The sequence below is a fragment of the Pseudonaja textilis genome, chromosome 1 (assembly GCF_049901715.1).
Source record: "Pseudonaja textilis isolate UNSWEBS1 chromosome 1, rPseTex1.2, whole genome shotgun sequence".
Taxonomy (NCBI): Eukaryota; Metazoa; Chordata; class Lepidosauria; order Squamata; family Elapidae; genus Pseudonaja; species Pseudonaja textilis.
Genome location: NC_141990.1, coordinates 186,383,391 through 186,405,190, shown reverse-complemented (window position 1 = coordinate 186,405,190; position 21,800 = coordinate 186,383,391). Strand labels below are relative to the sequence as shown.

General features: G+C 38.3%; 1 protein-coding gene and 1 long non-coding RNA gene across 7 annotated transcripts in view; one reads left to right on the top strand and one right to left on the bottom strand.

Moving 5' to 3' along the window:
- Positions 1–12,891, bottom strand: part of OLA1 (Obg like ATPase 1) — a 111,400-nt gene extending 98,509 nt beyond the window's left edge. The window contains exons 1-4 of one of the 6 annotated variants that reach the window (XM_026697040.2): positions 12,477–12,891; positions 11,051–11,151; positions 7,830–7,973; positions 3,344–3,471 (exon numbers count right to left, since the gene is read on the bottom strand). In XM_026697040.2, coding sequence (XP_026552825.1) covers positions 3,344–3,471; positions 7,830–7,973; positions 11,051–11,151 — 373 coding nt within the window. In that variant the 5' untranslated portion in view covers positions 12,477–12,891. Of the gene's footprint in view, positions 1–3,343; positions 3,472–7,829; positions 7,974–11,050; positions 11,152–11,393; positions 11,464–11,763; positions 12,351–12,373 lie in introns of those variants that run through there. The other 5 variants (XM_087919916.1, XM_087919912.1, XM_087919913.1 and 2 more) reach the window with 5 other exon arrangements.
- LOC148127965 (uncharacterized) lies at positions 12,589–19,379 on the top strand. The gene is made up of 4 exons (XR_015740750.1): positions 12,589–12,661; positions 13,930–14,041; positions 15,890–15,944; positions 19,316–19,379. It is a non-coding gene; the product is annotated as an uncharacterized LOC148127965 (long non-coding RNA).
- The last annotated feature ends 2,421 nt before the right edge of the window (positions 19,380–21,800 follow it).

Below are 21,800 nucleotides of genomic sequence, written 5' to 3'. Positions count from 1 at the left end.
TTTTTATAACCTTGTGATAATCTTGGGAACATTCCATATTTGCTATAAATCACATATATACAGAATGAGTGAGAAAATAAAAATGCCCCAATAAATAATTGGGATTAAAATCATACAGTAAAAACAACTAGAAATATTCCTCTAAAAGCAGAAGTCACAATTAAAACATTAATAATAATAAAAAGAAATCCAATTTCCCAAACGAGGAAATTACAACTATCCAATCTTCTACACACACACACACACAAAAACACAAACACATACACACAAACACATGCAGACACTCCAGTTGATGGAACCATCAACTTTCCTAAAAGCCAGAAGGGCAGGGGCCAATCATGCTTCAGGATGAGTGCTACTCTAGGAAGAGGAGAGGGCAGCAACAGAAAAGACGTGATTACACCTGAAGATGAGAATTCTCTTATTGAGATGACACAGATCTTATTGGGCAGGCAAAGGTTAAACCAAGAAGACAGTCCTGCAGAAGATACCCAGGCCCTGAACCACACAAGGGTTTAAATGTGACAGTCAATAGCTTGCATTGCACCTGTAAGCCAAATGCACCTGTAATTACGCCTTCCAAGGTGGGTAAAATGAGGATCCAAAATTGTTGGGGGCAATATGCTGACTCTATAAACCACTTAGAGAGAGCTGTAAAGCACTATGAAGTGGTATATAAGTCTAAGTGCTATTGCTATTTTCCATCCTTAAAATTGCTGTCAAAATACTGGTAGTTTTTCCAGCATTTAAGAGTATCTGCTATCATAGTCCTATAGTAGGCTTCCAACTGACTATGTATCTAACAGAAAGAAGAATGGCAAAATGAAAAAGGAGAAACAAATAGTCCACAGTCAACTCCTATCTCAATGAACGGCTCAATGCCAATCCTGAATCAGTGGTGGAGTGGCAGAGATGACAATTCAGATAGGAGGACAAATGAGAAAGGAAATAATTTCTTTTATCATTCTCACAATTGTTGTGGCCTTCCCTGCTCCGGAATGTTTTTTTTGTTCCTCTTCTAAGATATTTCAGAATCTCTCAACTCTCACAGCTGAGAAAATATAACAAGCACACTTGTCGTATGGCTCACGCTCTGGTAATTTAAACCCTTTGAAAATATGCTATGCTAGCCTTGTGTCTATCTCAGAATAATAGAGTTTTTCCAATGTTAAAACAGATGTTCCAATATTAAAACCTACCTGGTTATAACCTCTTACAGTTCATTGAAAAGGGAAACAAACTTGAAAGCACAATACTTGATAGTGCTCTATTGTTTCATTTTACAAAGAAAGAAAACAAAGTTTTTACATTACTGGCTATTATGTATCCTGCATGTAAAATATCCAGCTTTTTTTGACTGAAAATATTTGGGATACTCTATCCTAATTCAATGGTCCTTAAAAAGCTTTGACTCAATCCCCCTTTTCTTGATCTCAAATAACGACATTACCTTCCACAAAACTGTCTTAGAAGCAGTAGTTCCAAATTGGATCCTTGTCTCACAAACATGCCAGTACAAATTGGTCCATTACCTCAGGATATGCTGAAATTAACCCCTTGGCACACTTTTCTTCCTCAAATCCAGTATTTGGTGGTAGTAATACTTATGCCATGCCCAAAGAAAGTAATCCCTCAGCCTGGGGCGAGAGGTATGAAATATTTGGCAGTACCCAAATCCTGTTAAAATTCAGGTTCTGCTGTTATTTGTATCCTGCTAACCCTCAGCTGCTATTCCACATCATCCATCTTTTGAAAAAGTTAAGTGTCTGGCCTTTTCATATTCCAGGGTAAGAAAGAACCCTGCTGAAAGACCATAAGATGCCAGCTTGGATTCTATAGCATACACTATAGAAACTCTTACATGCTGATACATCTTAAATTCATCTCTAAGCAAATGTTGACATCTAAACTCCAAATTTCTGGAGTGAGTTCAAATGCAATAAAGGTGTCAAAGCCTAAGTACAGCTGCACAAAGGAAAACTGCGCACGCTGAGGGAACGAGAGGTGGCTCTGGCTTTGTTCATTCAGATGCTAGTGCAATGAAGTGTAGCGACACAAGTATCGTCACATATCTTTCCCTCCTGCAAGTTTCCAGCAGGGATGATTCTTTTTTGAGAGATCACAAGAAGGCCACATGGGAAGAGAGCAGAACTTGCCAAGAGGAAAGTGGGAGATGTGGCAACCACCATATCCAAGTCTTATTAAATCTGAAAATGCAATGTGTAAGGTATTGCAAGTTTAAAAAAAATAAAATTATTTCAACACACTTAAATAAGTTAGGGGACCACAATCATAAAGAACTGTTACGCATTTGCTAATATTGCATGGACCCAAAACACGAGCTATTTTGATTTTTTTTAACAAAAGCAATGGAGGTAGTCCTCAATTTATGACCCGTCATTTAGTTACTGTTCAAAGTAATGGCAGACCTCAAAAAATAGACTATTTGAAATACTCAGATTTGAAGTTCTGACATTCCCCTCCTCCCCCCTTGCAGGCTGACCACATTTTGGGCTAGAACACATTTACAGCTGATTGTAGTATAGATTTTTCATCTCCCCCCCTCCAGGAAACTGGCAATCTACTAAAGCATTATATAATAAAATTACAAAGGGTTTTATCTAGTAATAGATAATAATTAATAATAATTATTAATAATTATTATTATTAATCCATTGGTCAGCTGCAGAAGGCCACCTTACTGGGATCTGCTCGCATAATCCGCCGATACATCACGCAGGGGCAGTGTTCGACTAGTGACTTGTGATACGAAACCCAACATAGTTATCTCGTTTGCTGTGTACACTGTCGTTTTTTGTGAATAATAATGATGATGATGTTTTTGAACACAATACCCTGGATATCACGATTGTAGAGAAGAAAAAAGTGTGGATCGTCAACATTGCCATACCTGATGACAGCAGAATCAATGAGAAACAACTTGAAAAAATCACCAGATATCAGGACTTGAAAATCGAATTGCAGAGACTCTGGCATAAACTAGTGCAGGTGGTTCCAGTAGTACTCAGCATACTGGGTGCTGTGCCTAAAGACCTAGGCAAGCACTTTAAAAGAATTGGCGCTGACAAAATCACCATTGGTCAGCTGCAGAAGGCCCACCTTACTGGGATCTGCTCGCATAATCCACCAATACATCACGCAGTCCTAAATGCTTGGGAAGTGTTCGACTAGTGATTTGTGATACGAAAACCAGCATAGTTATCTCATTTGCTGTGTACACTGTTGTTTTTGTGTAGTATAATAATAATAATAATAATAATAATAATAATAATAATAATAATAATAAATGCAATATAGTAATTAAAACCTTAAAATTGCTTACGGAGTAGATGAAAGATTCCATCACAGGCACTAATATGCGACAAAAAGGCATTTCCTAGTCCCTGTCCAGCATGGGCTCCTTTCACAAGTCCAGCAATATCCACCACATTCAGAAAGGCTGGAATTTTGCTAAAGGGAATCATTCAAAATATTAGTCATTAACAATATATGGCCATGTTACCATCAACTAGCAATTATCTGCAATGATACATAGAAAAATATAAAGTAGTAATTGGCCATAAAGCATCCACGGACTTAGCAGCATCAAACTGTTATATAGTGCCAACTATCCTCAGTAAAAAAAAAAAAAAAAAAACTGAAAATGACAAAAATTCAGAGGATAGCCTACTGCTATCACTATAAACATATTGAGTAATAAATTAAGAAGACAATAAAAAAAATCTTACATATCATTTGAAATCACTATTATAACCAATGTTGTAACCCTCAACCAAACTATGCAACTCCCCCACCAGCAGTTCACGTCCCAATGACCCTGAGTTGATGTAACCTCCTTATCACAAGACCCATAACAAGACTCAACGAGGAATCACATCTGAAGCCCTTATAAACAGAAGAACACTGACATCTCCTAAACTCTGCTGCAGATGTTACCCAGCCTGGTAATGCAACATTCAGAAACCAACCCATAAGCCTGGAAAACAAACCTTCACCCTCATATAACCTATAAGATAAGCATTGTGTCTTTCCCACAACTATTTTTAATATAATTTTTATTGAAGAATTTTTTAACAAATCCAAAATAGACAAGTATTAGAAAATAGACAACAATAAGAAAGAATAGTGAATAAGTAAGAAAGAAAATAGAAAAGATTAGAAAGAAGCAGCTTTCTATCTTTTTGATAGCAGTTATACATGAATTTTTATTTTACCTTCTCTAAGGTTACATCATAATTCCTCTTTCCATAAACTATGCTTTCTAAACCTCAAACCTATAAATCGCAAGTTAATTTTGCTCTTTTTTTCAGCAAAAAGTCCACAAGAGGTTTTCAGTCACTGATTTATGTAGCTATTGATCAAACATGTTAATTTTTTCAGTCTCTTCTAGTTCTGACAACTTTACCAACCATTTCTCTAATGTAGGTATTTCAGAGCCTTTCCACGTTTGTGCGTATAATAGTCTTGCAGCAATAATCATATCTAAAAAATAATACTCCATAGCTCTTTTCTAACTGGCTATTCATTAACGCCAGAAAGAAAAGTTCTGATTCCAGATGAATGCTGATCTTTAAAATTCTTGTATCATTATGTGTATACAGAATACAGAAATTTCTGGCTTTTTTATAAGTTTACCAGGCATGATAAAATTACCCTTCATGTTGTTCAAATATCATTATACATTCATTTTATAAAAATTAACTTTTAGGTTATAGCATATATTTCCCATAACTATGACTATAAGATTGTTATAATTTATAGGGGAGACAGAAACTCAAGATAAAATTTGCGATATTACATAGAATCTCATGCACACCAATTACAATGATGCAATGTTTGTAAGCCATCCGGAGTCATCTCTGGATGAGTTAGGGGGCATATAAATTTTTATATATACGTGGGTGGGCGTGCGTGTATGTGTGAATGTATATATGTATGTGTGTATATGAATGTATTTGTGTGTTTATATGAATGAATGAATGAATGAATGAATGAAAAGTAGAATAGGGTGAAGAAGAAATAGGAGAGATGTTTAGGTGGCTTTACAGTAGTTGAATCTATTCAAGTTTGGTTCTCCTGCTCTCAGTTCCTTGTTAACAGTCCTTGTGTTTTAAACCAACATGAATTATAAACAAACCCTTTACACAAGTAAGTACTTTAAAAATGCAATTATTTGTTTATAGTTTCAATAAAGAATAATAACACATAGAAAAATTTGGACTTTTCCATTGAAGCATAAAAGAAATCCTCAGGGTTCTTCCAATTTTTGCATCGATTTAAGTTCACCCTTTTCATCTAATAATTCCCCATAGTTAACTGTTTGTTCCTTTTTATAGATTATAGGATAAGAAAACGCTTCTATCGTCGATAACCAAACTGGAATTTTCAAATAACACTGTTTTTTTATCTTCTCCCAATTCAACCACAGAGACTCCGTATATAATGCCTTCTAAAATACCCCTGTGTTTTAGTTCCCTTGTACCATAAAAAGCATGCCAGCCCAACAACAAATCATGACCTTCTAATGTCAACAATCTCGTTTTCCTTAATGTTATCCATTCTTTAACCCACGTCAAGTTTGCAGCTTGGTAGTACAACTCCCAATTAGGCAGTCCAAACCCTCCTCTAAATCTAGCATCCTGTAAAAGCTTTAACTTTATTCTTGCTTTCTTACCTTGCCATATATACTTCAAAACAATTTTATTTAAATCCTCAAAATATTCTTTTCCAAGCCTAATTGGTATTGTTTGAAACAAAAATAAGACTCTGGGTAAAATGTTCATCTTGGTTGGTTTTCATATTTGCAAATATATTCAAAGTATTATGAGGATTCCAAAGCAGAGGGATTTTATGATAAGCAAACTGACTTGGATAAGATTTTGATGGGTACTGATGAAAAGGTGATTAAAAAATTGTATGGTTATTTATTGCAAATTAAGCTTGAGGAAGAACAAGTTAAAGAAACTATGATTGCGTGGGGAGGAATTTTGGATATGGGATTGATTTAGAGAAATGGCAGAAATTATGGTCGCAAAATTATAAAATGACAATGTCTACAGCCTATAAAGAAAACTTGTATAAGATGTTTTACAGGTGGCATTTTCCCCGACAAGGATAGCAAGAATGTTTAAGAACAAATCCGAAAAATGCTGGAAATGTCATCAGAAACCTGGTTCATACTATCACATGTGGTGGACTTGTGAGGATGCTAGAAAATATTGGACTAAAATCCACATGTGGCTGGAAAAATGACAAAAGAAGCATATAGACTTGAAACCGGAGTTTTTTCTATTGGGAATACTACCAGATACTTATAGTAAAGAGTTGAAATATTTGATTGTAAATGTATTGACTGCTGCTAGGATTGTATTTGCAAAAATTGGAAAAATGAGAAAATTCCATTGCAAGAAGAAGTTGTAAAGAAAATTTTGGAATGTGCTGAGATGAGTAGATTGACTTTTGAAATTAGAGAGCAAGAAGATAAACAATTTTATTTAGTTTGGGATCTTTTCTATCAATGGTTGAATGATGAAATATTAAAATATAAAAGTTAGATAATAAGGAATAATAATGACTTTATTTTCCCTTTCCTTTTATTGGTTTTTGATACTATATTTATATAATAGTTTTCTTTGTTTCTTTCTTTTTCATATTTGGGATAGAATTGGTATGATTATAAGATTTGTTTTAGAATAAAATATTTAAAATATAGTTATCTCATAAAGGCATGACCGAATAAAAGTTTAGTCAAATTTTTTTTTTTTTTTCTTTAATAGAGATACTAGGATTTATAAATTTGTATTGATAAGAGTATTATATAAAGTAACTGTAATTGTGACTATGAGGTGAATGCACAAAACCGATGGACCAACCGACTTACGGTGTGTACAAAAAATATGGGGGAGCTGATACTTTTATGCTTTGTTGTTGTGTTTTTTATGTTAAAAAAATAATAAAAATTTATATATATAAAAGAAATCCTCAGGGTCTAGTAAAGATAAAAATAATTTCAAAACTTGCCTAACATCTCATTAACAGAACATTTTTCATTAACTGTGTCAGTGAGTTGTTTACTCATACACACACATTTATATCTATGTATAGATATAAAAGCTTCTCAAATGTATTACTTTTGAAAAATAATCCATATAAATATCTTAGATAATAAACACCCTATGATAAATGTTCCTGAAATAAAGTTGCAAAATTTAAGCCTATTAAATAGTGTGTTACAAGTGAAAATTTGGTTATTACACCTGAGAATGTAAAGAGCCAAACTGAAGCCATTTTGTGTTTGCAGTCTAAACTTTTAAAGCTCAGAACATTTATGTAATGTGTTTTCTGCTAGAAATTATACAAGATTGCAAAACTATGTACTTGTATGTGCTGGGGCGCTCTGACATTAGACGTCACATTAAGAGATATTAATGTTTTCTTATAATCTTCTGGAATTTGAATAACAGGAAATCTGACTATAATGAGAATGTTGGGAGTTGTCCATGGAGTTGTCATTTTCTTATGAAAACATTATATAATTTCCATATATGGGAAACAGGAAGTGTTATGTAACCATGTGATTTGATAAACCTATATAAGCTGTATTCACTAAATGGAAGTGTCTCCTTTTCTCCTAAACATGGTTTTGGAGTGAAGGGGTCCATACTGCAGTATTTTCCCTAATAAAGCATCCTATGGATCAGATTATCAAAAGTCTGTTGATTCATTTTTATGTACTTCTCACACAGTGATACTGAGAAATGTTGGTTTTTAACCAGAAACAAACAACTGATGACATTTCACATATTTACCTTGGAGGCTTATGGTACTGGCAAAGAAATTCATATCGATCATCTGGCACAGGCACTCGGCTCTCATTTGGATCAATTGTGCAGAAGGGGAAGTTTTCTGCTGCAGCTTGGCTCTTGGTTAATACATTGAAAAATGTAGATTTCCTTTAAAAAAGATATATTGCCATATTTTACACTCATTAAATGAAATATAAAGGATATACCACTATTATGGTTGTGAAGTAATTCAAGATCAGTCAAAAAGGGATTTGAAGGGTGCTGAGTCTCAAACATACAGTAGCACCTGTCCTGACTCCGTAAACCAATTGTATGATCCCCAGGAAGTGACATGGCTGCCTTAAGAAGTAGAGGACCTGGATAATGTTTATGTTTTCGTGTGATCCAAAGCACTTTTATGTCTTCAAATCCAAAATATTACACAGCACTAATTACTATTGAGTACTAAGCACCACAAACATCTCATGAAAAGTGTCAAGTTTTTGCATTTCTTTTGCACAGAAATGATGAGAACTTTAAAAAAAGGATTTCCATATTTCTACAAAAAACCTTTTCTAATTTGCTTGAACTGCTGTAATACATTTCTAGTTTCTGACAGATCTCTTAGCAGCTCTCTAAAAATTAGCATAAATCTCATTTTAAGATACATATTTGAATGCATGCTTTGAATTTCACATTTGGTAGAAGGAGTATTTATGATTAAATCCAATCTTCAAACAGCTATGTACAAACTGCTCAGATTTTATTCATCACATTGGAACAGCCACAGCAAATTTGCTGTAGAATTCTTTTCTACACTGACCCATCAAATGTCATTCAAAATGCTATAAATGAGCCTAGAAATGATCTCACATTCCCACTTTTTTTTGCAGCACCTGATTATCAGTAATACTGGCCAGATTTTTTTTTTTCAGAAAACCAGTACTGAGACTAAAGCAATTATTTTAGGAATAAATTATAACAATAATTAGACAGCTATGCTGAAAGTTCAGAGTGTAGTGGTTAAAGCACTGAGCCAGGATAGGAAAACTGAGGCCTAAATTTGTACTGGATAACAATTCATAGTTATTTTCAGTCATTCCCTGTCATTCAATTCAATATTCCCCATATGTAGTACACTACACTCTGACAAAAAAAAATGGGATATAGATATAAGCAATAAATAAATAAATCATGGCAAGGCAGAGTTTCTGAGAATGAAGCAGTATTCCAATATACCCAATTCATCTATTCCTGTATTTGTTCTTTCTACTATTAAATACAGCTTAACAAAGTACGGGCAATGTGTTACTATCCACCTTTGGATCTGACAAAACAATCAGAAACAAAATAAATTATAACTTTCAACTTTGCGAAAGAATAAACTAAGAATTCTAAAATGTAATATTTCTTTTTTCTTTATATAGCACAACTTAAAGTAGCGTACATAATGCTTCCTTAGTCTGAGGGAAGTTGGCTTTCTTTATAGCACTTAGATTTATATACCGCTTCACAATGCTTCATAGCCCCTTCTAAGCAGTTTATGGAATCAGCATATTGCCCCCAACAATCTGGGTCCTCATTTTACAAGCCTCGGAAGATTGGAAGGCTGAGGCAACCTTGAACTGGTGAGAATCAAACTGCTGCAGTCAGCAGAATTAACCTGCAATACTGCATTCTAACCACTGCACCATCACAGTTTATGCCCAGTGGCCCAGCTGTCTTCCGTGCTAAAGAGAGAACTAGAAGTCACATTCTCCCAGTTCATCAGCCTACTAAATAGACCAGGCCAGAAAATAAAACTCAACAGAAAGGCTAAAAGTACTTTTATAAAAAAATATAAAATCAGAATCTTTCAAGTCTGAATGCATTGCACTTACTTCTTAAACTTTTTTATTATATTTTTATCCTACCTTTATTACCTTATAGCTAACTCAAGGTGATACACCTATGTAATACTTCTTCATTCCTCTAATTTCCCTTCAAAAGCAACCTTGTGAGGTGAGTTGGGCTAAGAGAGATTGGCACAGTCACTCAGCTGGCTTTCACAGTGGGATTAGAACTCACTCTCTCCTGGTTTCTATGCTACTATTTTAACTAACACAACTGTAATGAAACCTGCACATAACTGTTGCATGTCACAACAGTCATCACATGACCAACCCAATTACACAACTTTGATGTAATCCAGTGATGCGATATGGGTGCAATTTTACCAAAAGCCGAATGTTAATGCCAATTTTTCACAAAACCATTGTAAAATGTGGTCATGTGACTATGGGACACTGAAAAGAGTGGTAAATGTTGTCCACCTATCGAGTCCTTCCAAAGTACCTGGGATAGATAGATAGAGATGTTTGATGGTACATATATCATTACAGGATATAAGCTGTTCCAAGTAAAGCTGCCTTTTGCAATTGACTGATGGGAAATATGTCAATGCAGTAGTGTTCAAGTGGTGCTCCAGTTATTTTGGGATTGCTCCCAAGGCACCTATTACTATTGGTATTACCGTTGCCTTTTTCCACATTGTTTTTTTTTTTTTACAGGACATTATTATAATAAGAAATATATTATCTGTGTTTGTTTTTGATTCTCAAGTTGTGACAGCTGAAAATATAAATTGTATGTGAGAGAAGATATAAACTCTTGTTTTCCTCATGTACCTTTTGATAAAGGTAATTAAGTATTTTGTAAACAAAAAAACCTAGAATTATAGAATTCTTTATTTTTTTCTTTCAAAACTTAGTGTCGTGTGCAAATCAATGCAAGATAAGTTAGATCTACATAATCGACTTTCCAGTTCATTACTTTTGTTAATAAAACTTTACATTTCCCTTAGGGTTTCACATCTTTAAAATTATCCAGCTAATAAAACTAAATAAAGCATACCCTTGTTTTCAATGAAATATAACAATTCCTTTTATTTTTAATAGTGAAGCATCTTTACAACTGAACTTTCAGAAGAAAATGCCAAATGAAAGCTATTTTTAATTTAGCACATAAAAAGTTAGTTTAATAATCTGCTATTTTTAGACAGAAACTTCAGGACATTTGACATTTTTAAATTCAAAACTAACATGCATTCTCTAAAATATAATTACAACTGCCAGTTTAGAAAACCCTAAGACCAACAATTTTCCAGAGTGTATTTTTTTTGCAGCACACCTCTAACTTGATTCAGCCAAGACAGCCTATAAGTTTTGGGATGACTAAACAAAGTTTAGTGACTTTTAAACACTTACCCAACATTTGGCAAACCAACAATGCCAATTTTCAAGGATGTCCCAAATCTTCCAATGATTGGGTGCGGTTTAATTCCATCACTTCCCTTTTTGGGGGGCATCTGAAATTAGAAATAAAGACCACATGAAAGCCTAACATCCCAAGCTGCTTTTCTTACATCCTAGGGTTCCAAAAGCAACACCCACTCTAACAAATAAAGAGTAATGCAAATGTGCATTTGATTGATTACTGTACGTCAAATATTGTGGCTTCTTGGGAGCCACAATAGCCCAACTTAGCAAGGCTTTGGGGATGCCCAAGAGACAGGAATAGAGGCAGCAGCTAGACAACAACCAGGCATACAATTGTACATGGCACCCTTCTTGTGCCACAGTTCCGGTAGCTGAATCTGATTCTGCAAAGCTCCTGGATACGCTGAGCTAAAAATAACCATCTCAGAGCCCAAGAAGGGATTGAAATTCAGCACCGACAATTCCTCCTGACGTTTTCAGTGCTGAGTGGCAGCTGTGAGGACTTCCCAGCTAGTCAAACGAGCAGGCGGGAGGACTCCACAGAGCAGCACTCAAAACTCTGGCCTCCCAATTGAAGGGGAGGAATACCCCCCCTCCAAAATACAGGAAGCACCAGCTTGCATCCCTAATACATCGCGTTTCAAGCAAGTGGGGGGGGGGGTCTATGTGGCTTACTGCATGCCATCTCCCGCCTTAAGCACCTTCCTAATCCGGCAGGCATTTATTTCTCTTGTAACGACCATCTTTCAGACTCATCAAAGCCAGCAAGCCAGGAGGTCCTCAGCATTCCTTCCAAACAGCAGCTTCCCAAACCAGGATAGGGCGGCTTCATTCATCCGGGCACCCACAACAACACCCCCGGGTCGCACACTGTGGCATCGACCGGCGGTTCGGTGCGCCCCACCGACCCGCGTTGCCTCGGCACGAAAATTCAACCTCTTTGGAGAGTCCCGCTCGGGCTCCAACTGCACCGAAAAGGGAGCGGGCGAGCGAGCGAGCGAGCTTGCAGAGCCGCAACCTCGGTCCCCGCCTCCCCTGACAGAAAGCAGGCCGGCAGGCCTCTCTGCCGGGGCGCCCGTTTCCACCTCCCCGCATGGCAGCTGTCCTCCTCTCCTCTCCCCGCCACCAGAACCCTTCGCCTCCTTTCCTCCTCCTCCTCCTCCTGCCCCCCACCCCCCGCACAAAACAGCAGAGTGGAAGGAGGCAAGCTAGCCGCTGAGGTTTGACTGGGAGCTGGGGAGGAGCTGCCAGACCCGGGCCTCCTCCAGCCGCACCCCCTCCTCCCCCCACATACACACGCACACACCTCACCTCCAAGCACGCGACGCGGAATGGAGCGCGGAGCACCCCCATTCACCCCGAGGCCGCGCCACGAGCTCCCCCCACCGCCCCGCGCGCGCGCTCGCGCCTTCACCTTGCTGCCGACCAAGCAGGGGCGCCGCACAGGCTCCAGAAGCGGCAGGAGAAGAGGAACGCCTCCCGCGCGGCCACGCTCTCTCTCTCTCTCTCTCTCTCTTGCTCTCTCTACCCAGGCGAAAGCAGCCGGCGGAACGGGAGGGACGCGCTTCCCTCTGGGGCGGAGACTGGCGGAGGGGAAAGGTCACGGGGATTGAAAGTGGGGCGCGTGGACCTGCGCGAAGAAGGGGGCCGCCGGGAGCGGGGGAGGGTGTCGGGGTGCCTCTTCCTACAGAGCTGCTCCTCGGGGGTCCTTTCAGCCCCGCAGGTCCAGCCCGCCCCGTTGTGCGCGCCAGTGACTCTTGCTCAATCGGGCCTCCTGGCGTGCAAACGCCGAGGCAGGTCTCACTCCGGGATCTCGTTCAATCGCAAATGGTTCCTATTTCCTCTACCCTGAATAAATTATTGGGGGGGTTGGGGGAAGCAGGGGCTCCTTTTGGACTAAGCTTGGGCAGCCTTAGTGGCCAGGACTATTTACTAAAGTGGTTTTGGAGCAACAGCTAAGGACGGACGCAATTTGTCCAAGGGGTTTTTTTGCACAGGGCTTCCCTTTAAAATAAAAATAAAAATCTGTTTATTTAATTGAACAATGTAATCTTAAAAGAGAAATAATTGCTTTTTTAAACAAAACTATAGCACAGATTAAAATGCAAACGAAGGAAAAAAATACCTTATATAGATACTTATACCGACATTTATCACTAATGAATTTGCTGCTATAATGTGAATACATATATATCGCAAACTTTGCCATAGTAGCACATATTGCTGCATCCTTTGATCGGTAGAAAATACTGCATTTGCCATACAGATAAATCACACATTTCTAACAAACGTTGGCTGATATATGGAATACTGGTAGTCCTCACTTAACAACAGTAATTGGAAGGGGAAGTCTGTTGCTAAGCAACGTGACCATAAGTGATGTCATGTGAATATGCTGACTTGCAATTTCAGCAGTCCATTACTATTGTGGAAAGCCTCCCTCCTAGAAGAACGAAATATTTTGAGGAATATTAAGAAGGCAAGATACTATATTTCTCCAAATGGAGAATTGGAAAAACATGCTCTTAAACCAGCCCCAGTTGCCCTGACCCAAGCAGAAACTGAGGAGGCCAGCTTCTAGAAATGCAAATTTGGTAATCCATTCAAGACAGGATATTTAGAAACAAAGGCAGAATGGTAGGATTAGAAGCAGTCCCTCACCCAAGATCCAACACAGGACAAAAGCTATTAGGCACAATAGGAATTGCCCAACACCCTGTCAGAACATAAGCCCCTTCATTGCACCACCCCCAGAGCAGTCTAAACTTCAAAGAAATAGAAACCTAGGAACTGATAAAACAATAAGGCAGAGGTTGACCAGATTAGCTCGGATTACCTAAGATTTGCATTTCCTCTTTTGCCTATAGAGCCAGCTGTGACCCCTACATGACCCTATAGGAATCTTACAACAGCCAATAGAATATTAAAGGACATGTTCTTGCACAGGAAAAGGAAGCTCAAATACAAAGCTCAAAGAAGGTATAAAAACCCTCCTATTCTCAGCTCCATTTTGTCAGCTGCCCAGAATCACAAGTGGTTCTGCTTCATCAATGAACCATCTTTCAAATCAGTCTCCATTTTCATCCATCTCCAGTTTCTTTCTCCCGACTTGGAATTGAACCAGATGGATATTTCTTCCAACACCCATCATTTAGGTCAGGGATGTCAAACTCATGGGCCGCGGGCCAGATCTAGCCTGTGTGGTGCTTAAATCTGACTTGTAGGGCTGCCTGGAAATAAGAAAAGGATCTGCCTGCGGTGCTTCTGGCGGCCAAAGCAGGGTGGGGGCGCTGCATGCAGCCTCCTGCGCCCCATTTTTGCCTCGATGGCCTCCTGCAGCACTCTGCCAGCCAAAATGGGGTGCGGATAGGCTGTGCAATCCCCCCTCCGCACCCCTTTTGACCAGCAGGGTGCTGCAGGAGACCAGTACAAAAATGGGGCATGGGGGGGTGCTGTTTTGGCCAGCAGGATGGTGCAGGAGGCGTCCGTCCCATCTTCCTACCCACCTGGCCCACAGAGAACTATAATGCTGACCCAGCCCTCGAGGAAATCCAGTTTTACACCCATTATTTAGGTAAATACCCTGCAATCAAAGCATCCTGTGGTCACTTTTTGCAATGTTCTGCTAACTTCCCCATTCAGCCGTGAAATAAAGTAACTTGGATGCCTTTGAGGTAGCCAAAAAGTTTGTTTGATTGATTTAGTAAAGTTTATACTTAAGCTAGAAATGCTTCCTTTGGGAAGAGAAATTCCGTTTGAAGTCAATAAAAACTCCTAAAATAGCTATTTCATAGTTGTTGAGTTAAAAGTCATTATCCCAGATTCTTCCTAAACCTTCCAATTTATCAACAATTTCAAAGTAGATTTTATCCAAAAAAAATGGACATTCATGATTCTCATTATCAAAACTCAATTATATCCCATTATAGCCCAATGATTTCTCATTGCTCCTACTCCCACAAATTAAAACACCTTTTCTGCTATACATTGTTCCAAAGCACTCTTCATGTTTTTAAGGGAAATAGATAACTTTCCAATTTAGCCCAGAATGGATGATACTCAACTATATTTTCACTCCACCAGCAGATGGCTGATAAAATATTGGCCTAATGATATTTTTTGCAAATTGGATATGTTAAAGACAACTTCCTCAAATAATAATCTCAATTTAGCCAAAGAAAACTTTGGTGATCCCTAATCCCAAATAAATTTCCTCAATAATTTACCTATCCAAAGGAAATATTTGGTATTAACATAGGATATTTCCATAAATAAAGAACAATGTTCATTTTAATAACATTAGTTTTGCCTTAAATGTTGGTCCATTGCCTTCTGTTTTATCTTCCTGTTTGTTTCCAGGCCCAAAATAGAGGGCGGGTTTTAGTCACTAGAGTCTCTTAGACTGGGGCTAAATTCCGTATTGCCAAGTGACAGGCAATGGTCTAATGTAAGGCAATTGGTTATTTGAGGATCTAGAGACAATAAACACAGCAGTAAATGAAGAGATTTTAAGTTTTATTATTAACTTTAGCAGACAGATTTAACAGAAACAAAAGCAAGACAAAAACAAATCTCTGTTCAGCTGTTGGGACTCCCAGTGGAACAATAGTGGAGAGACCTCAAACAGTGAAGTTACATAACACTCAGCACTATGTAGAAGATCCCAAAATAAAGGGCAATACTAGGGTCTTATCAAAACTTGCTACCAAAACCACATTATCTCTTTTTTTCCTGTGGTACTGAGATTGCAGAACCTGACCTTGGCTAGATAAACAAGATCCTGTACAGATGGCCAGTAGCAACTTAAATCTTGATCTTTTTCTACAGCTTTGTGAAGATTCATCCCTTTCCTCTATTTATCAAGAAAGAGTGAAAAAGCAAGGTAAACATCATCATACTCTGAATCTAGAATCTTCTTAACGTGAAGGAGAAATCAAAAGATGCCATTATATACTTCAAAATACAATGGTCTCCCTCATTGCCTCTATCAGTTCTCAAAAAACTATATGACCCAGCTCAAAATTAAAATTAGAGATTCTTTTGCTACGGGAGCACTCATTTGTTAAGTTGGTAAGTTTTAGGATGGAAGCCCTAATATGCTGGATTGTGAGACACACAAATGTAAGTAATAATTAGTCCATGAGGTGCCACAAGATAGTTGTTTTTTGCCATGACAGTAAAGAGCAATCTCTTTTACCTTGTAGATTTGGCTGATTGAGTTGGGTTAAAAAAAAGAAACAGAAGTGCTTCTGTGTAAGATACCTTACACATAAATCTAACTCTTTGCACACTGGATGAGAGAAAGACAGTAGTTAAGGTGATGAACAATGCCTTCGGGGTTCATTGAGTGTCCAGCAGACTTCACAAAGCTGTGAGGATAAAATGAGAACTTTATTACTACCATGAATTGCAAGGGTACAAGTGAGACATGAATGTGATCATCAAGTTTATTTGGGCAGGAGGAATTTGGTGGGGAAATGGCATATAAATCTTAATTACAAGAGAGAAGAGGAAAACTATTACACCCCCAGAGGATAATGCCATCTAGTATTTTTTTAAAAACTGCAGCTAAATCTACAATAAAGGTAAGCAATCAAACATAAAGAAGTCATATTAACTGGTTGCTTTCAGAATGGGCACACTTTGAATTCCTATAAGACTTTCTATTTATGGTGTTCCCCAAGTATCTTTAAAGTGCAGTAAAGTGTTTTTTAGCATTCTGACCTGAAATTACAGGTGAAACTCAAAAAAATTAGAATATCATGCAAAAGTTCATTTATTTCAGTAATGCAACTTAAAAGGTGAAACTAATATATGAGATAGGCTCATTACATGCAAAGCAAGATAGTTCAAGCTGTGATTTGTCATAATTGTGATGATTATGGCTTACAGCTCATGAAAACCCCAAATCCACAATCTCAGAAAATTAGAATATTACATGCAATCAATAAAACAAGGATTGTACATAGAACAATATCGGACCTCTGGAAAGTATAAGCATGCATATGTATTCAGTACTTGGTTTGGGCCCCTTTTGCAGGAATTACTGCCTCAATGAGGCGTGGCTGGAAGCTATCAGCCTGTGGCACTGCTGAGGTGTTATGGAAGACCAGGATGCATCAATAGCAGCCTTCAGCTCTTCTGCATTGTTCGGTCTCATGTCTCTCATCTTTCTCTTGGCAATGCCCCATAGATTCTTTATGGGGTTCAGGTCAGGCGAGTTTGCTGGCCAATCAAGCACAGTAATCCCATGATCATTGAACCAGGTTTTGGTGCTTTTGTCAGTGTGGGCAGGTGCCAAGTCCTGCTGGAAAATGAAGTAAGCATCCCCATAAAGCTCATCTGCGGAAGAAAGCATGAAGTGCTCCAAATCTCCTGGTAGAGGGCTGGACTTAATGAAGCACAGTGGACCAACACCAGCAGATGACATGGCTCCCCAAATCAATACAGACTGTGGAAACTTCACACTGGACTTCAAGCATCTTGCAGTGTGTGCCTCTCCATTCTTCCTCCAGACTCTGGGTCCTTGGTTTCCAAATGAGATGCAAAAGTTGCTCTCATCAGAAAAGAGGACTTTGGACCACTGAGCAACAGACCAGGTCTGTTTAAGGTAAAACGCTTCTGACGTTTGTTGTTCAGGAGCGGCTTGACAAGAGGAATACATTTGAAGCCCATGTCCAGGATCCGTCTGTGTGTGGTGGCTCTTGTTGCATTGACTCCAGCCTCAGTCCACTCCTTGTGAAAGTCCCCAACACTTTTGAATGGCCTTTTCCTGACAATCCTTTCCAGGCTGCGGTCATCCCTGCTGCCTGTGCACCTTTTTCTTCCACACTTTTCCCTTCCACATAACTTTCTATTAATGTGTTTGATACAGCACGTTGGGAACATCCAACTTCTTTTGCAATTACCTTTTGAGGCTTTCCCTCCTTATGATAGTTTTCTGCACAACTGTCAGGTCAGCAGTCTTTCCCATGATTGTGCTTCCTACTGAACCAGACTGAGATACCATTTAAAGGCTCAGGAACCCTTTGCAGGTGTTATGGCTCAATTAGCTGATTAGAGTGGGACACTTTGAGCCTAGAATATTGAACTTTTTCACAATATCCTAATTTTCTGAGATTGTGGATTTTGGGTTTTCATTGAGCTGTAAGCCATAACCATCACAATTAGAACAAATCACAGCTTGAACTATCTTGCTTTGCATGTAATGAGTCTATCTCATATATTAGTTTCACCTTTTAAGTTGCATTACTGAAATAAATGAACTTTTGCACATTCTAATGTTTTGAGTTTCACCTGTAGTTCTTTGCCTATTTGTAGTTTCCATTTCTTAGAGATTCTTGCATTCATGCACAAACTTTTCAGGCTATGAGAATTAAAATGGGTCAAGTACTGATCAATATGAGGTCTTACTAAAAATAAATCAGTATGAAATATTAAATATTTCACTAGGTGAATTTCTTCAGAAAAAAATATTGGAAGTTACAACTTACAACACACACACAAAAATTGAACCTTGTTTCCAGTTAGGTTAAGCATCTCCCTCAATGTAAAAGGCACCACAGTTTTTTAGAAACAAATTATATCCTTCAAGCTAGACAAGGCTTCATTAGAAGTAGAATTGTTCTGTTACTACAGTATATAAAACAGCTGCTCTGCATCAAAAATGGTTATGTTTCTTTCCCAACTCCACTTCCAGGAGCTTTTATTGACTAAGACAGAACTCCTGGATATTCAATTGTTAACCTGACCCTTCAGGTATATTGGGGTGTAAAAGTAACCTTAAGCAACAGGAGGAAGAACTAAAACCGAAACAATAGTCAGGAAAAAGAAATTTGAGTCCAAGGCAGAAATGTACTTTGAGAAAGCAACTCAGATAACTGTCCCTAGTTTTCTTGTCCACCTAATGAGAAGGAAGGACTCACTGGAGAAGAGCCTGATGCTGGGAACAATTGAGGGCAATAGAGGAAGGGAACGACAGAGAATGAGGTGGCTGGATGGAGTCACTAAAGCAGTAGGAGTGAGCTTAAATGGACTCCAGAAGATGGTAGAGGGCAGGAAGGCCTGTAGCACCCTTGTCCATTGGGTTGTGATGGGTCAGACACAACTTCACAACTAACAATAACAAAGTTCTCTTAAAGGGAGAGAGGGAGGAAGCACATTCAGACTTACAATATTTTATTATTGTAACCTTATAATAAAAGTAATATTAGCATTCATAACTTTGGTTTCCTAGTCTGGTCTATCCTAAAGGGATGACAACCCATCATTGTCATAGGGACCATCCATCTAGCTCCTGGTCACCATCTTCTCCATCTCTTCCAGCATTATAGATTTCTCAAGGGATTCTGCTGGCTTAATCATCATTAATAGTAGATCTCATACAAAAGACTGAACAGGGAGTTTCATTTAGTCATTCTGATATGGTGGTTTGAATGCCATAATTGTACTCAATAATTAAAGTCATGTCATAAACACCATACAATTTTTCAAACTCTATTCACTTGATTTTCATAATAACAAATGTAATTATACTTTGTAGGGCACAACGTTTGAGCAACAGAATCCCATTCAAATCCAACTTCTTTATACCTACAAGTGTGTCTGGATCAGTACCAATGTTGTGTATTTCCTGCTAACAAGAAAAGCATTAGTGGCAAAACATGAAGTGCTTTCCTGATACCCACTTTGTACAATAATCAGTTCTAAAAATAACAAACCCTATCCCTGGCAGTTTAACAGAGAGAAATGACAGCTGAAATATCAAAGATCTCACTTTATTGTCACTTTCTAGGTACCATCAGCAATTTAAAACATTCTGCACAAATGGGAAGAAAACAGGTTCCTGGGTAATTTGGAATGACAGGAAGTCCTATAGGTTACATCCCATATATTTTCTTTTGATAACTAATCATATTGAAGCCTGAGATGTCAGCTAAAGTCCCCAGGCTATATCCAGTCCTCCTGGGCTTCTTTATGTGAACATTGTACCCTGGTTGACTCCACACCTTTCTACTCTTTCCATGACCACAAAATTAATGCCCCAATAGCAATAGCACTTAGACTTATATACCACTTCACAGTATTTTACAGTGCTCTCTGAGTGGTTTACAGAGTCAGCCTCTTGCCCCCAACAATCTGGGTCCTCATTTTACTGACCTTGGAAGGAGGGAAGGCTGAGCCAACTTTGAGCCTGTTGAAATTTGAACTGCCAAACTGCAGGCAGCCAGCAGGCTGCAGTACTCCACTCTAACCACTGTACCACTGTGGCTCAAGTAGAGGAAAGGATTACTAAAATGCTTTGTCCCTTCTTGTTGAATGTACATTGTGGCTTGAAGGTGGAAGTACAAATATATTATATTGTAGTGCAGGTATGTTTCATATTTCACCTAGAATGTCTATTCATACCAGACATGCTTCTTTATTTTGCTGTTGTTTTCACTTTCGTTTATTCACCTTCTTAGTACATTCATCTGCTATTTTTGGTACATTTGTTTTATTGAGTTCTCAGGATGGTATACAGGTGTCAGGTTGCACAAGGCAGTCAACTGATAGGAGAGAAAAGCACAATGAGAAGGGGCAAAAGAGAATTTGGAAGTCCTATAAAACCTGGGAATTGAACTTGAGATTCTGCCTGGCCAGATTCAACCTATAGCTAAAAGGATTGGTCAGAAGAATTGCAAGAGAAAGGGAGGGTACTAACTTAACAATTGTGGTGATTCACTTAACAACTGTGATGAGAAAGATCATAAAATGGGTCAAAACTTACTTAATTGTCTTGCTTAGACTACATGTAATAACGCCAAGCACCTTCTGGTTTTCTCAAATTTGGGATCCTTCAACTGCATTCTACAAGTTTCTAGCCAACGTGGACAACAATTACATTACCTAACACATCAGGAAATGGCGGTGCATTTATACACAGATTTTGACATAGGTTTGAGAAAGCATTAATAGTCTCTTCTTTTCAGGGGCAGGAGATAACCAAGACTGAGTTGCTGTTTTTCTTCCGTTTTTAATCAAGGTTATCTCCATCTTCCTCCTCAACACTTGTTTCTACAACCCTGTAGGACTTATAGTACTCTTATAAATTAAGCAAATTAATTTTGACTCAGGCGCTATCCCTGAGATTAAAATGCAAAAATCATTTGTGTGATCTCTTTTGGTTTCCCATTGGTGAGAAATCCCAGTTGTCCCACCTTTCTCTCTTCAGAATTTACTTACCTTGCAAAACCAAGGTGTTGTGGCATCTTGGCACCTTTTCCTAGGACCTTCCTGGATGCTCTGACCAGCGGGATGTTGTTCAAGCCACATCAATGACAAGAGACAGAGGGTAATAATGGCACTTGATGTTATGAAGGGCAATGCTTGTGCCCCCATTGAAATATCCCTAGACTTGGATAAAAATAAAGATGAATTTCTACCTATGTGCTTTAATCTTTAGCCAGTTACAGTTTACAGTAGCATAAGGTAATCATGGAGAAGTTTCAATCTAAATATTTTAAATGGAAATATTAAATTACAAAGAATTGTTTTGCTGTTTGTGAAACTATCATTTTCTCTCTAACAAAATGCATTAAGTTGCTGAAAGCTTCATTGCAAGAGGTCAAATCTTTGTAGATAAGTATAAAGATAATAGCAGAATACCTGTCCACATTATATGGGTGATTCAAGCAGGGAACAGGTGATGAAGGAAAGTTGGAATGAAGTAGCAAGTATGTCAGAAAACAGAACAAAA